Source organism: Papaver somniferum, chromosome 9 (assembly GCF_003573695.1).
Source record: "Papaver somniferum cultivar HN1 chromosome 9, ASM357369v1, whole genome shotgun sequence".
Lineage (NCBI taxonomy): Eukaryota > Viridiplantae > Streptophyta > Magnoliopsida > Ranunculales > Papaveraceae > Papaver > Papaver somniferum.
The window spans coordinates 171,277,706-171,290,886 of record NC_039366.1 but is presented as its reverse complement, the minus strand read 5'-3'; the positions used below and the strand labels follow the sequence as shown (position 1 = coordinate 171,290,886).

At 35.0% G+C, this 13,181-nt stretch overlaps 1 protein-coding gene across 1 annotated transcript; it reads left to right on the top strand.

Annotated features, from left to right (window-relative positions):
* The first annotated feature begins 1,949 nt into the window (after window positions 1-1,949).
* LOC113312718 lies at window positions 1,950-3,563 on the top strand. Its single transcript, XM_026561454.1, has one exon. It carries the CDS (start codon window positions 2,117-2,119, stop codon window positions 3,236-3,238), a length of 1,122 nt encoding a protein of 373 aa, XP_026417239.1. The 5' UTR covers window positions 1,950-2,116; the 3' UTR covers window positions 3,239-3,563.
* Window positions 3,564-13,181: the final 9,618 nt, after the last annotated feature.

The window sequence follows — 13,181 nt, the reverse complement described above, 5'->3', positions numbered from 1 at the left end:
CTCATAAAAATACTAGTTTTTCCTCACTTCCCCTTCTTCTTCTTCTTCTCCAAAAAAACCTAACTTTTTTTTCTTCCCCAAAAATTATCATTAACACAAACTTTTATAACTTAATTATCTTAATCACTAATCACTTACATTAAACACTAATCAAAATTATTCATAGTTATTAACACTAATACAGAAAGGGTAGATTTTCCATTACCAAAAATATTTGGTTAAGGGGCAATTGGATTTACTATTTCCAACCCTATTTTGTCTTTATTCAGTATGCCCTGAAATTTTCTTGTATGCCCTAAAATAGGGTTCTTTTGTTCACCCTATGTAGGTGTACATATCAAAGTGTTCCTAGACGGCCCATCTAAATGCAACATTCGTAATTTCGTATGGGGAAATTAGGGGGAGACCCAAAAATAATAATATTCTCATTCTCAGGCCCACAATTAATTTTGTATACCGTGATACCCATAATTATATGAAATTATTATATGAATCAATACATAACTGGTTATGCATACTATCTTTTCAGGCATAACTCGTTACGCAACCTAATTTTCAGGGATATAATTGGCAGCGCAACTTGGACATAACATATCTAAAAATCCGCGCCTTAGAATTTTACAAATTTAATATTGTTGGAAATCTTTTTAAAAGAGCTACGCAACGTGTACAAACAAGAATATCAAATTTTTGTTTTTAACGAAAAAATCGGAGGTGATCCTCATTTTAGGGAAATTTTTTGAAAACTTGATACTTAACCATTAAGCAGTCACCAAAAACGATGCATAACACATTCTGCAGACGCATAACGAATTATGCAACCATTTTCTCCACTGCATAACAAATTATGCATTTGGATAACAAAATTATGCATCTATAACAAGTTATGTTACCATTTTTTTGGTTGATTTTAGCCGTACATATAAAAAGTTGATGCATAATGCAGTATGCATCCATATTTACGGATGCATATCAGGTTATGCATCTATTTTCTCGATGCATAATGCATTATGTAGCCATATTTCCGGACGCATAACAGGTTATGCAGGTTTTCTGGACTGCATAACAAGTTATGCAACCAATTTTGTAGATGCATAACAGGTTATGCATCCATTTTCACGAATGCATAACATGTTATGCAGACAGTTTCTCGACTGAATGACATGTTATGCAGTCATAACCACATCATCATCTTCTTTCATGTTTCATTAACTCCCACGCAAACCATTATCTTTCAGTTATTCGGGGGCTCTTGGTCAAAATTATGTATTTACACCATCATCTTCTTTCATGTATTTACACCATCATCTGCAATTAAACCTTCTTCACAACTCATCTAGTATTGCTTACTCCAACTCAATTCACGGCTGAGAGTTTCATAAAAATTTGAAATTCATTTCAAAATCTTCATTGAAAACAAGTTTTGATCATAAATCTATGATGACCAAACCGTGTTCTACAAACCCATTTAGGGATTTTTGCTGCTACCATTAATAACAGTAGTGAATTGAAATTGTAATGAAGAGAATTGGTAGTAAGAGGGTTCGTCGTTAATTCGAAGAAGAAGACGATTTGGTGTTGCTGTTGAGATCAATCGAATTTAGGCATGAATTTGTTCTCGAAATCAATCGAATCTCTCCCTTTTTCTGAGATCCAGGTATAGTGGAGAAGAAGAAGAAGAAGAAAAAAAAAAAGACAGAAATAGAATTTTATATATTTTGGGTTTGAGAATGATTTTCTTCCAGAATTTGAGTGCGCGCCTGTAATTTTGGAAGCGTGGGTTTCACAATAGAAACATCAAAAAAATGGGTAGGGAGAATGGGTCTCCCTGTAGTTTTCACATTTCGTATACACGTTTAGCCCAACCACCACTCACAAACACATTTACACCGAATTGCTTGGGATGCGAACAAGTGAGAAAGCGAAGCAGCATAAGTTGACGTATCCTAAAGTCGGCTCGAATGTGGACACGGACGCGTTTCTCCAGTAAAAAATAGAATAATACTAGTCCGTGATTCTTCTAGACTAAAGTCGTCACAGATCGAAAGATCTGAAAGAAGCTGAGAGTAGAAACAAGCAGAGACAGTAGTGAGTGTAGAGAGTGAAGAGAAGAAAAATGGGTGTCGGAATGGGACTAAATCTGCTACTTTTACTAGCAATGGTAGCTACAAACATACTCTCACTCTACCATTTATCATCATCACTAAACAAACCTGTAAAATCATCACAACAAGTACCAGATCATCTTATTCATCAGCTCAATACTATTCGAGCTACCATAAATCACCTCACGCATCTTCGTTCAACAACCAGTGATCCTGATGTCACTTCTAAACCACCAATCCCATCAGATCTCTTACTCTATGCTCACATTTCACCTATTGCTTCAGCTTGTCATGATCATCCTGAACTTCTTCATCGTTATATGAATTACACACCATTCTCACTTTGCCCTTTTGATACCGCTCTCTCTGAATCTCTAATTCTTCGTGGTTGTCATCCTTTACCTCGTCGTCGTTGTTTTACACCAACACCGTCAAAGCCAATTTCTTCTTCGCATAAAACCAATAATCCATTTCCTTCTTCTTTTCCTGATACTGCTGTTTCTTGGGCTTCTTATGTTAATTGTAAGAGTTTTCAGTGTCTTGTTAGTAAATACGATGGGTTTGATATGAAGGTTGAATCTAGTAAATTTGTGAACCCTAAATCTGATTTAGATCTACCCATTTCACAATTATTACAGATTGCTAAATCTTCATCTTCTGTGATTCGTTTGGGATTAGATGTTGGTGCTGGAACTGGTACATTCGCAGCTAGGATGAAATTACATAATGTTACAGTTTTATCTACTAGTATGAATTTGGGTGCCCCTTATAATGAAGTCATTGCTCTTAGAGGTATTATTCCATTACATGTTCCATTGCAACAGAGATTTCCTATCTTTGATGGGATTGTTGATCTTGTTAGATTTAGTCATGCTGTTAATCGTTGGATTCCTACTACTTCAATGGACTTCTTGTTTTATGATGTTGATAGAGTGTTGAGAAGTGGTGGGTATCTCTGGTTGGATCATTTTTTCAGTAAAAGGTTGGATCTTGAATTCACTTACAGTCCTATGATTAAGAAGTTAGGTTATAAGATAGTGAAATGGGCTACTGATAGTAAAAATGATAGTAGTGGAATTAAGAATGATGAGGTTTATTTGACTGCTCTGCTACAAAAGCCTGTCTTGAAGTGAGATGTACACAGAGAAACAGACTTGCCAGGATTAGGAATTCTTCTTCCACTGCTGCAGCTACTACTACTACCACTGCGCAATGGTGATTCTTAATCTTCATGTTTTAGTTTTTTAGGTAGTACAATTCAGTATGTTGTTATATTTGTATGAGAGAAGTTTCTGGGGTTTGAAAAAACAATGCTTTTCATGCTCAGAAGCTTTTCTTTTCTTTTGCAAAGATAATACAGTTTTACAATATGTAGACTTTGCAAAATCCATTGTTGTATCTAATATATCCTATCACAATTAAGACCTTTTTTATCTGATAAGTGATCGAGTTGAATCACGATTTCGTATCTTCATAATTGGTGTTTAGTTTTGTGGTAACACACTTTGCACCGATTTTTGAGAAATTGACAACTTAGGAACAAAATTCGCCAATTAAGGTGGTTTAAATTGTTCAGTTACTCATTTTTGTTTTGGTGTTAGTGTTACTAGACATATCAGTTACTTGAATAACATGTGATTGGTACCTTAGTAATGCGTACGGGTTTCTATGAGGCTACCATTCTTATACTTAAAACAGGCTGTTCTGCGCCAATTTAGAGGTGATTTGGGACTCTTCATTATAGCAATTTATATGCTTGGTTATGCCCTCCTATTCGGGAAGGAGTTCATGGCGCCAACTATGATTGTTTCTCATATTCAGGTCACATCCATGGTTTCTTGTTGTGTTTGACTGCTGTTGTTCAAAAGCTATCTTGAAATGAGGTGTTGAGAAGAAGAGACATACTACTAAGTTTGAAATACTTGTTTTTGTTCTGCTATTCCATGTAAAGGCGAGACTTTGCTTTGTTTTAGTTCACACGATTTTCTTGTTCTTTTTTTCCTTTGCAGAGATAATAGATTATCACTGAAGATTCGCAGGCTTTGCAATTGCAAAATCAATAGTTGTAGATCTTATCGACTATTAAAGCACTTTCTTAAATTATGTCCCAATCAAAATCTTCCTGATTGCATTTTTGCATTTTATCTGTAAGGATATTCAATTTGCTAGTTATTGCTCCAATACTTGGAGCAAAGAACCATCCCAACCAAGGTTGTGCCTACTTCAACAGAGATCTTGAAAATTGTAAGTGCAGAATGTGCCCTGCAGGAACGTTAATTCCTGATTAGGGTTCAAACAAGATACTAGCTGATCTTTTCCCCTTCCAATTCTAGTACTCCGCGTTTCAAAATAATAGGCTTGTTTGTGTGCAAGCATTTTAGAAAGCATTGTAGAAAGCGTTCAAATATCTTACAATTAGAAACAAAAATTCCACTCCTCGTAAGCATTCAAATATCTTTTATAGGTTGTTTATTTTTATATGAAGTTTTCCTCTAGTAATATGAAGTACATAATAAAATGCTAAAGAGACCCTAAAAATTTGATGCCCCTATGTGTCAAATTTCGATGGGCTCACTTTTAAAGTGGACCTCTATTTTTCCCTGGTGGGGTAGGGAGAGGAAGAAATCTATGGTAGATACAGATGACACACTGGAGGGTCAAAAGGTGATGTAAATGAAAAAGCAAGGGTCTAACAACCACATCTAATATTTCGCTTAGCAATTTGTATGGACAAACTCCAATATACTTTTAAGAGAATCAACTAGACAGTCATACTCAATCTTATTAAAAGTATATCAAAGAGTTATATCTCACTTTCTCGATTCAATACTTACTCAAGCAAATAGAAATCTGCGAGTCTAATTGAATTCAAGAGAAATCACTTGAACGGTACCAAAGACCAATGTTCACGGATCAATCAATTTCAATCAACAACCAAAGGTTGGATTTTCCAATTGATCGATTTAACGCACAACCTGTGATATTTCAATTATATAACAAAATATAATGTGGAAAAGAAATAACACAGACACCAGAAGTTTTGTTAACGAGGAAACCGCAAATGCAGAAAAACCCCGGGACCTAGTCCAGATTGAACACACATTGTATTAAGCCGCTACAGACACTAGCCTATTACAAACTAACTTCGGGGTCTGGACTGTAGTTGAACCCCAATCACTCTCACACTGATCCAAGGTACAGTTGCGCTCCTTACGTCTCTGAACCCAGTAGGATACTATGCACTTGATTCCCTTAGATGATCTCACTCACAACTAAGAGTTGCTACGACCCAAAGTCGAAGACTTTAATAAACAAATCTGTATCATACATAAAAGTCTATAATAATCGATAAATCTGTCTCCCACAGAAATACCTGCGAGTTTTTGTTCCGTCTTTAGATAAATCAAGGTGAACAAGACCAATTGATAACCCGGACTTATATTCCGAAGAACAACCTAGAATTATCAATCACCTCACAATAATCTTAATCGACTAGCGAAACAAGATATTGTGGAATCACAAACGATGAGACGAAGGTGTTTGTGACTACTTTTCTATCTTGCATATCGTAGAAATTAATCTCAAGCCAATCTTACGGTTATACTCAAATACGATAGAAAACAACAAGATCAGATCACACAATACAAAGAAAATAGTTGGGTCTGGCTTCAGAATCCCAATGAAGTCTTCAAGTCGTTAACCTACAAGGTCTCGATAGAAACCTAAGGTTAAAGGAGAATCGACTCTAGCTAATACAACTAGTATCACACAGAAGGTGTGGGGATTAGGTTTCCCAGTTGCTAGAGTTCTCCTTTATATAGTCTTTCAAATCAGGGTTTGCAATCATTGTTAGCTTAGTAACAAATCATTCAATATTCACCGTTAGATGAAAACCTGATTAGATTCAAGCTAATATCTTTCAACCGTTAGATCTAACTTAGCTTGTTACACACAAATGAAATGCACGTTTATTTAGGTTTGTGTAACCATACCCAAGCATGTACATTTAGTTGGTTCAACAGTAGTTAACCAAATGGTCAGCCATATGAGCACTTTCATATCAACCATATTCATCTTAACCATAACTAGTTCAAATGACTCAAGAGAACTAGTTAGAGAGTTGTTCAATTTCTTAGATATCATAGAAGTATACAAGACACAATTGAAGCAAAAACGATTTGATTCACTCGAATCAATTCATGAACTTTATAATCACGGTTTGCAAGTATGCATTCCTTAGTTATATAAGTTTAAGTTCACGAATAATCGTTTTTAGAAACTAATCCACTTAAGTACGCATACTAGTACGCGGACTTAAGTACCCAGAATAAGTTTGTTTTAAGTTCACAAACTCCAGCAGAAATTCACGGGATGTGAACTTCCGACAGTGCGCGTACTGGTAAGCGGACTTCAGTTCCGGTTTTCCTGAGCAACAACGTACGCATACTTTGGTTCAAGGAATAAGGACTTACACACGTATGATTTATCACACAATGTTTATATCCTTTCAAGGTTATATTCTGAACTCACATTTCAATCATCGAAACATTCTTAGAGGACGTTATATAGTTGTTGTTCACAAGCTATTTTTCGTCAAAGCGATTTTTAAGTAATTGAAACTAATATGACTTTCGTCACTAGTAAAGATGAACGTGGCCAAAGCGAAAGCTTACCAACACATATTTCGAGAAATAGATAAGCGAGATAAACTCGGCTCGAAATAGCAAATGTGCATAGTCATAGTCTATATAGCAATACGACTTTTGTCTCAAGATAGGAGATAGAGTAGATATACTTTTGAGTGATAGATAAGTTCAAGTCTCCACATACCTTTTAGTCGATGAAGTTCCACCAGTTCCTTGAGTAGTTCTTCGTCTTTGTATGATGATCGCCGTGGAGTCTAGAGCTCAACTACACTTTCCATCCTATTCCGAGACTTAGCTAATAGTAGACTAGAAATAAAGACTTATAGTTTTGATCACTAATTTTGACAAACATGCTTGAGATAGCAACGCATGCGAGTTCGACCGAACAGTGCTCTAACAGTAAAAAACCGGGATCTCCCTGGCAGTTTCCTACATAATAACGTTTGGGTGTTGACATCCTATTATTTAAAGGGATGGAGTTAGGGAAATTCAGTGTAGGGGTAAAAAAAATTATTTTGCATTTATAAAAATTTGGCTCCACTAGCGACATAAAGTTTTAATTCTACCCCACATATTTGCAATTTTGCATTCACAATGTATAAAAGTTTCCCTAAACTCAAGCTTATTTTTCGGGAAAATTTGTTGTTTGGTCCAAATCCCATATAATTATTTATTATATTGTTCAATCGTATTTCATAGTTATCAGAAGGTCCAGAGTTATTAAAATATGAAAATGACTTACCTACCCATAATATTAAGCGTGCGAAGAAACCAATGTCGTCCCACGATTTCGTTTCTTTACTTTCTCTTTCCTCGCAAACACCACCTCCAAAAGAAAAAACCAAAAATTCAATTTCTCATCAGAAAATTTTGTCATTCAATCGGTGAATCACAAACCAAAAACCTAGATTCTGATTTTAGAAAAAACAGAACCAAAACGCAAAAACCAAAACCTAAATTATGGTTTCCCAAAAGAATTAGTAGAAAGATTCAAGAAGAAGAAGTAACAGAGGAAGATAGTACTGCTCCCTATCAGAAGAAGATGATTATGAAGAATCACCAACACCAAAAAACAAATTAGCGAGCAAAAAACAGAAGGAAAAAAAATACTGAAATAAAAAAAATACATATCAGCCATACTGGTGAAAGACATAGTTTACACTTGAAAAAATCATGAGAAAGTAACATGCTACTTGTTATTCTTGTTTCTGATGATCCACTGGTACATATCTCCCATACTGGTGAAAAACATAGTTTATGCTTGAAAAATTCACGAAAAGTAACTGGTTATTTTTGTATCCAAGAAAATGATCCACTGGTAAATATTTTCCATACTAGTGAAAATCAATTTATTTTTGAAAAAATAAATATGTTGTTTGTTATCTTCAGTTCATGTGACAATGATCCACCAGTACATATCTTTCATACGGATGAAATAAGTATTATTTGACTATTTTTTAGACATTATGAATTTGCAGTACATAACTCTATTACTGATAAAATAAGTGTTAGCATGCTTACATACGACAAGCCAGTACCAAAGGCACCCTATCTACAGGTAGTTTGATAATATTTCTTTCGACACTCTTAAAGATGATCTTGTTGACCTCCTTGTACAAAGTTAGTCAAATTAAATGCTTCCTGCTATAGTAGACATGATGTAAGAGGTTAACTGATTTTCTGAGGGTGATATTTATTCGGGGACTTCCCTTCAAGTATTGCACACTTATGGAACTAAAGCTGTTGAGTACCAAATTCGTATGAAAGTAAAGGTGCTAAATACTAACGTTGTATATTAGTTGTACGGTAAAAAAATATATATTATAACGTATATTGGTTGTACTAGAAAAACACAATTAAAACTCATTCGAACTTGAGCATTTTTGATGCACATATTTTTTTATTCTTTTAACTTTATGGTGCTCGTTCTGTAATGCTCACTCAATGTATGTATGTGATATATTTCAATGTATATCTGCTGCACTGCTTTAGTTTCGGTATATTACCCGTATTGGTTTAAATTCAGTATATATTGGTTATACTGTAAACAAAATTCTGTATATATTGATTGTACTACAAAAAAGTTTAAATTCAGTATATATTTGTTGTATTGCATAAAAAAAAATACAATTGTAGTACCAAAAAAAGAGTGTATAACGAAAACTTCAAAATTAGCAATGGCTGCAATAAAAGAAATAAAATCTTTTTTTGGGATATTTAACGTTTGGTACCAGTAAATGTCCAACACCTAGCTTTGGTACCCAAAATTTCAAATATTAAGGGTTGGTACCTTGACCCCCTGTGGACCGTTAAAAACTCGGCTTGACTGTTTTTATATTTTAGTCTTCGAATTAAATTTTAAAAAGATGCACGAAGTTACCTATTTATCCTTAATAAATGCATAGTATTTTTTCCTCCATCCTTAATGAAATCAATGACCTTCTTCTTCATCTACTACTTAGCCTGCAACATCCGGCGGATTAACTTCTCCTACTCATTTCATACATTCATCTTTAATTTCTCAGTTTCTTTTCGGTACATTCCGGCCCGAAAAAGGTTCACATCCTTCAAATTATTGGGATACCAGTAACCTAACACAAATCTACTTCATTTTTGTCTGCTGATGAAACCCTAAGCTCATTCGTAAAAGTGAGAAAGTGGGTCAGAGCTGACCTTATTCTTCTTATTCTTCTTCAATATACCAGATATAACACAAACCCCCAAAATTATCTGAAAGTCCAATCGAAATACCCAATTAAGGAAATCAATCGAATTTGGGTTTGTGTTTGGATACAAATTGTAATTCAAGTGGACTGGAGAGATCTTCAAATAGTGAAACTATCTAGCTAGGCCTAGGGGTTTGATTTGGTTGTATGAGATGATTCAGATGAATGGTGGTGGCAGTAGTAGAGGTAATTACAGGAACCCTTGTAATTAATGATGGGCCTTGAAAAAGTGTGGGTACAACAACCACACTCAATATTTCGCTTAGCAATCTGTATGGACAAACTCCAATATACTTTCAAGAGAATCAACTAGACTCAATCTTAATAAAGTATATCAAAGAGTTATATCTTTCTTTCTTGATTCAATTCTTTCTCAAGCAAATAGAAATTTGCGAGTCTAATTGAATACAAGAGAAATCACTTGAACGGTACCAAAGACCAATGTTCAAGTATCAATCATTTTCAATCAATAACCAAAGGTCGGATTTCCAATTGATTGATTCAAACGCACAACCTGTGATATTTCAATTACATAAAAAGATAATGCGGAAAAGAAATAAAACATACACCAGAAATTTTGTTAACGAGGAAACCGCAAATGCAGAAAAACCCCGGAACCTAGTTCAGATTGAACACGCATTGTATTAAGCCGCTACAGACACTAGCCTACCACAAACTAACTTAGGTCTGGACTGTAGTTGTACCCAAATCAATCTCACACTGATCCAAGGTATATTTATGCTCCTACGTCTCTGATCCCAGCAGGATACTACGCACTTGATTCCCTTAGCTGATCTCACCCACAACTAAGAGTTGTTACGACCCAAAGTCGAAGACTTTAATAAACAAATTTTTATCACACAGAAAAGTCTACAGGGATAGATAAATCTGTCTCCCACATAAATACCTACAAGTTTTTGTTCCGTCTTTTGATAGATCAAGGTGAAAAGGAACCAATTGATAAACCGGACTTATATTCCCGAAGAACAGTCTAGTATTATCAATCACCTCACAATAATCTTAATCGACGCGACGAAAGAAGATATTGTGGAATCACAAACGATGAGACGAAGATGTTTGTTATTACTTTTATATCTTGCCTATAGGAGATATAAATCTCAATCCAATCGTTACGATTGTACTCAAAACGATAGAAGATGCAAGATAAGATCACACAATTACGAGAAAGTAGTATCGGTCTGGCTTCACAATCCCAATGAAGTCTTTAAGTCGTTAACCTGGTTTTTAAGAAGAAACCTAAGGTTAAAGGAGAATCGACTCTATCTAATACAACTAGTATCACACATGAGGTGTGGGGATTAGGTTTCCCAGTTGCTAGAGTTCTCCCTTAGTCTTTCAAATCAGGGTTTGTAATCAATGTTAGCTTGGTAACAAAGAATTCAATATTCACCGTTAGATAAAAACCTGATTAGATTCAAGCTAATATTTTTCAACCGTTGGATCGAAAACTTAGCTTGTTACACACAAATGAAATGCACGATTTTAGGTTTGTGTAGCCGTACCCAAACATGTACATTTGTTGGTTCAACAATAGTTAACCAAATGGTTAGCCATATGAGCACTTTCATATCAACCATATTCTTCTTCACCATAACTAGTTCAAATGACTCAAATTAACTAGTTAAAGAGTTGTTCAATTGCAAGGAAATCTTATGTAATTACATAAGACACAATCGAAGCAAAAACGATTTGATTCACTCGAATAAGTTCATGAAATTTATAGCCACGGTTTGCATTTAGCATTCCTTAGTTAATAAAAATAAGTTCACAAACAATCATCTTCAGATATAACCAACTTAAGTTCGCAGACTAAGTTCGCGGACTTAAATTCCCGGAAGGAGTTCTCAAACTCTAGCAGATATTCTATGGTCGAGAACTTCCGCCAGTTCGTGGACTGGGTTCGCGGACTGAGTTTATGGCTCTTGTTCCGGTTCTCTTGATCAACAAAGTTCGCAAACTTCGGTTCAAGGAAAAAGGACTTATACATATATGTGTTGCCACACAATGATTATATCCAACATTGGTTATACAATCTAAACTCTCATATCAATCATTGAAACATTCTTAGAGGACGCTATATAGTTGTTATTCACAAACCATTTTTCGTCAAAGCAATTTTCAAAGTGATTGAAACATATCATGACTTTCGTCACTAGGTAAAGATGAACTTGGCCAAAGCAAAAGCTTACCAACACATATTTCGAGAAATATATAGGCGAGATAAACTCGGCTCGAAATAGCAAATGTGTATAATCAAAGTCTATATAGCAAAACGACTTTTGTCTCAAGATAGGAGATAAAGTAGATAGACTTTTGAGTGATAGATAAGTTCAAGTCTCCACATACCTTTTAGTCGATGAAGTTCCACCAGTTCCTTGAGTAGTCCTTCGTCTTGTATGATGATTGCCATGGAGTTCTTGAGCTCAAGTACACTTTCTATCCTAGTCCGAGACTTATCTATAGTAGAATAGAAATCAAGACTTATAGTTTTGATCACTAACATTGACAAACATGCTTGATATAGCAACGCATGCGAGTTCGACCGAGCAATGCTCTAACAATCTCCCCCTTTGTCAATTTTAGTGACAAAACTATAAATACATATGGAATACAAAAACTAAATGAATTAACTTTTGTAGATCCTATTCCACATGCCTAATCTTCAACATCACTCGAAATCTTCGTCACTTCCAAGTACTCCAATGATCCCAAAGGTTGTAAGTTTAGCATCATCGTTGTTGAAAATCCCTAGCTATAACAACGAGAAAACAAGAGTTCTCAATCATTGTTATACAGTGCCATAGTATCATTATATAACATCAAAGTTCAATTATATCACAACTTCGACAACAATACTATGGTGATATGTATCACTCCCCCTTAGTCAATACTCCATCTAACATGGGAGCCACTCCCCCTTACATAATGATCCGAAAACCATATGTATTTGTAGTGTGAACTACATATTAATTCTCCCCCTTTTTGTCAATAAAATTAGCAAAGGTACGAAAACGGAATCCTAATGAAATTTACAAAAGAGACATTTCATGACCAAAAGAAAGCATATATCAACTTGTTTAGATGCAATCATAAAGCCGAAGCTAAATGCATTCATCAAGGAGTTTATAAAGATACAAGATAACCCCTATAATATTCCACAGCCGCACTCCCCACAAAGATTTGGCAGTTAAGCACAAGTTCAATTAAGAACTCTCCCCCATAATATGTCATTCCCGAAGGAACAACAAGAGCGACCTTAATTTCAAAAAAAAAGAAGGATTTCTTTGGACATAAAAAATCACATACAAGTATGAATTTGAATCCAAAATACTCAGTTAGATTAATCACAAGAGAACCCATACTTAATCTAATCGGAATACACAACCAAATTAACCAAAAAAAGTAATCAATTTAATCGGTCATGCTCGACATAAGAAAACTTACGAAACAAAAACTAAATAACCAAACGAGGATGATTAAATTAGTTGAACATGCTCGACATAAAATACCTCACGGAGAAACAACTAAGAATAACTCAGTCGATTGTGCTCAACATAAGACACTTTATGGAACAACACAGTATATGAATAAAAATTGTAGACCGGAGGTCGACCAAATATTGTGGAATAATCAAGGATTCATTCTATTTTCCATCACCATTTGCACAATGACATACAATAGAC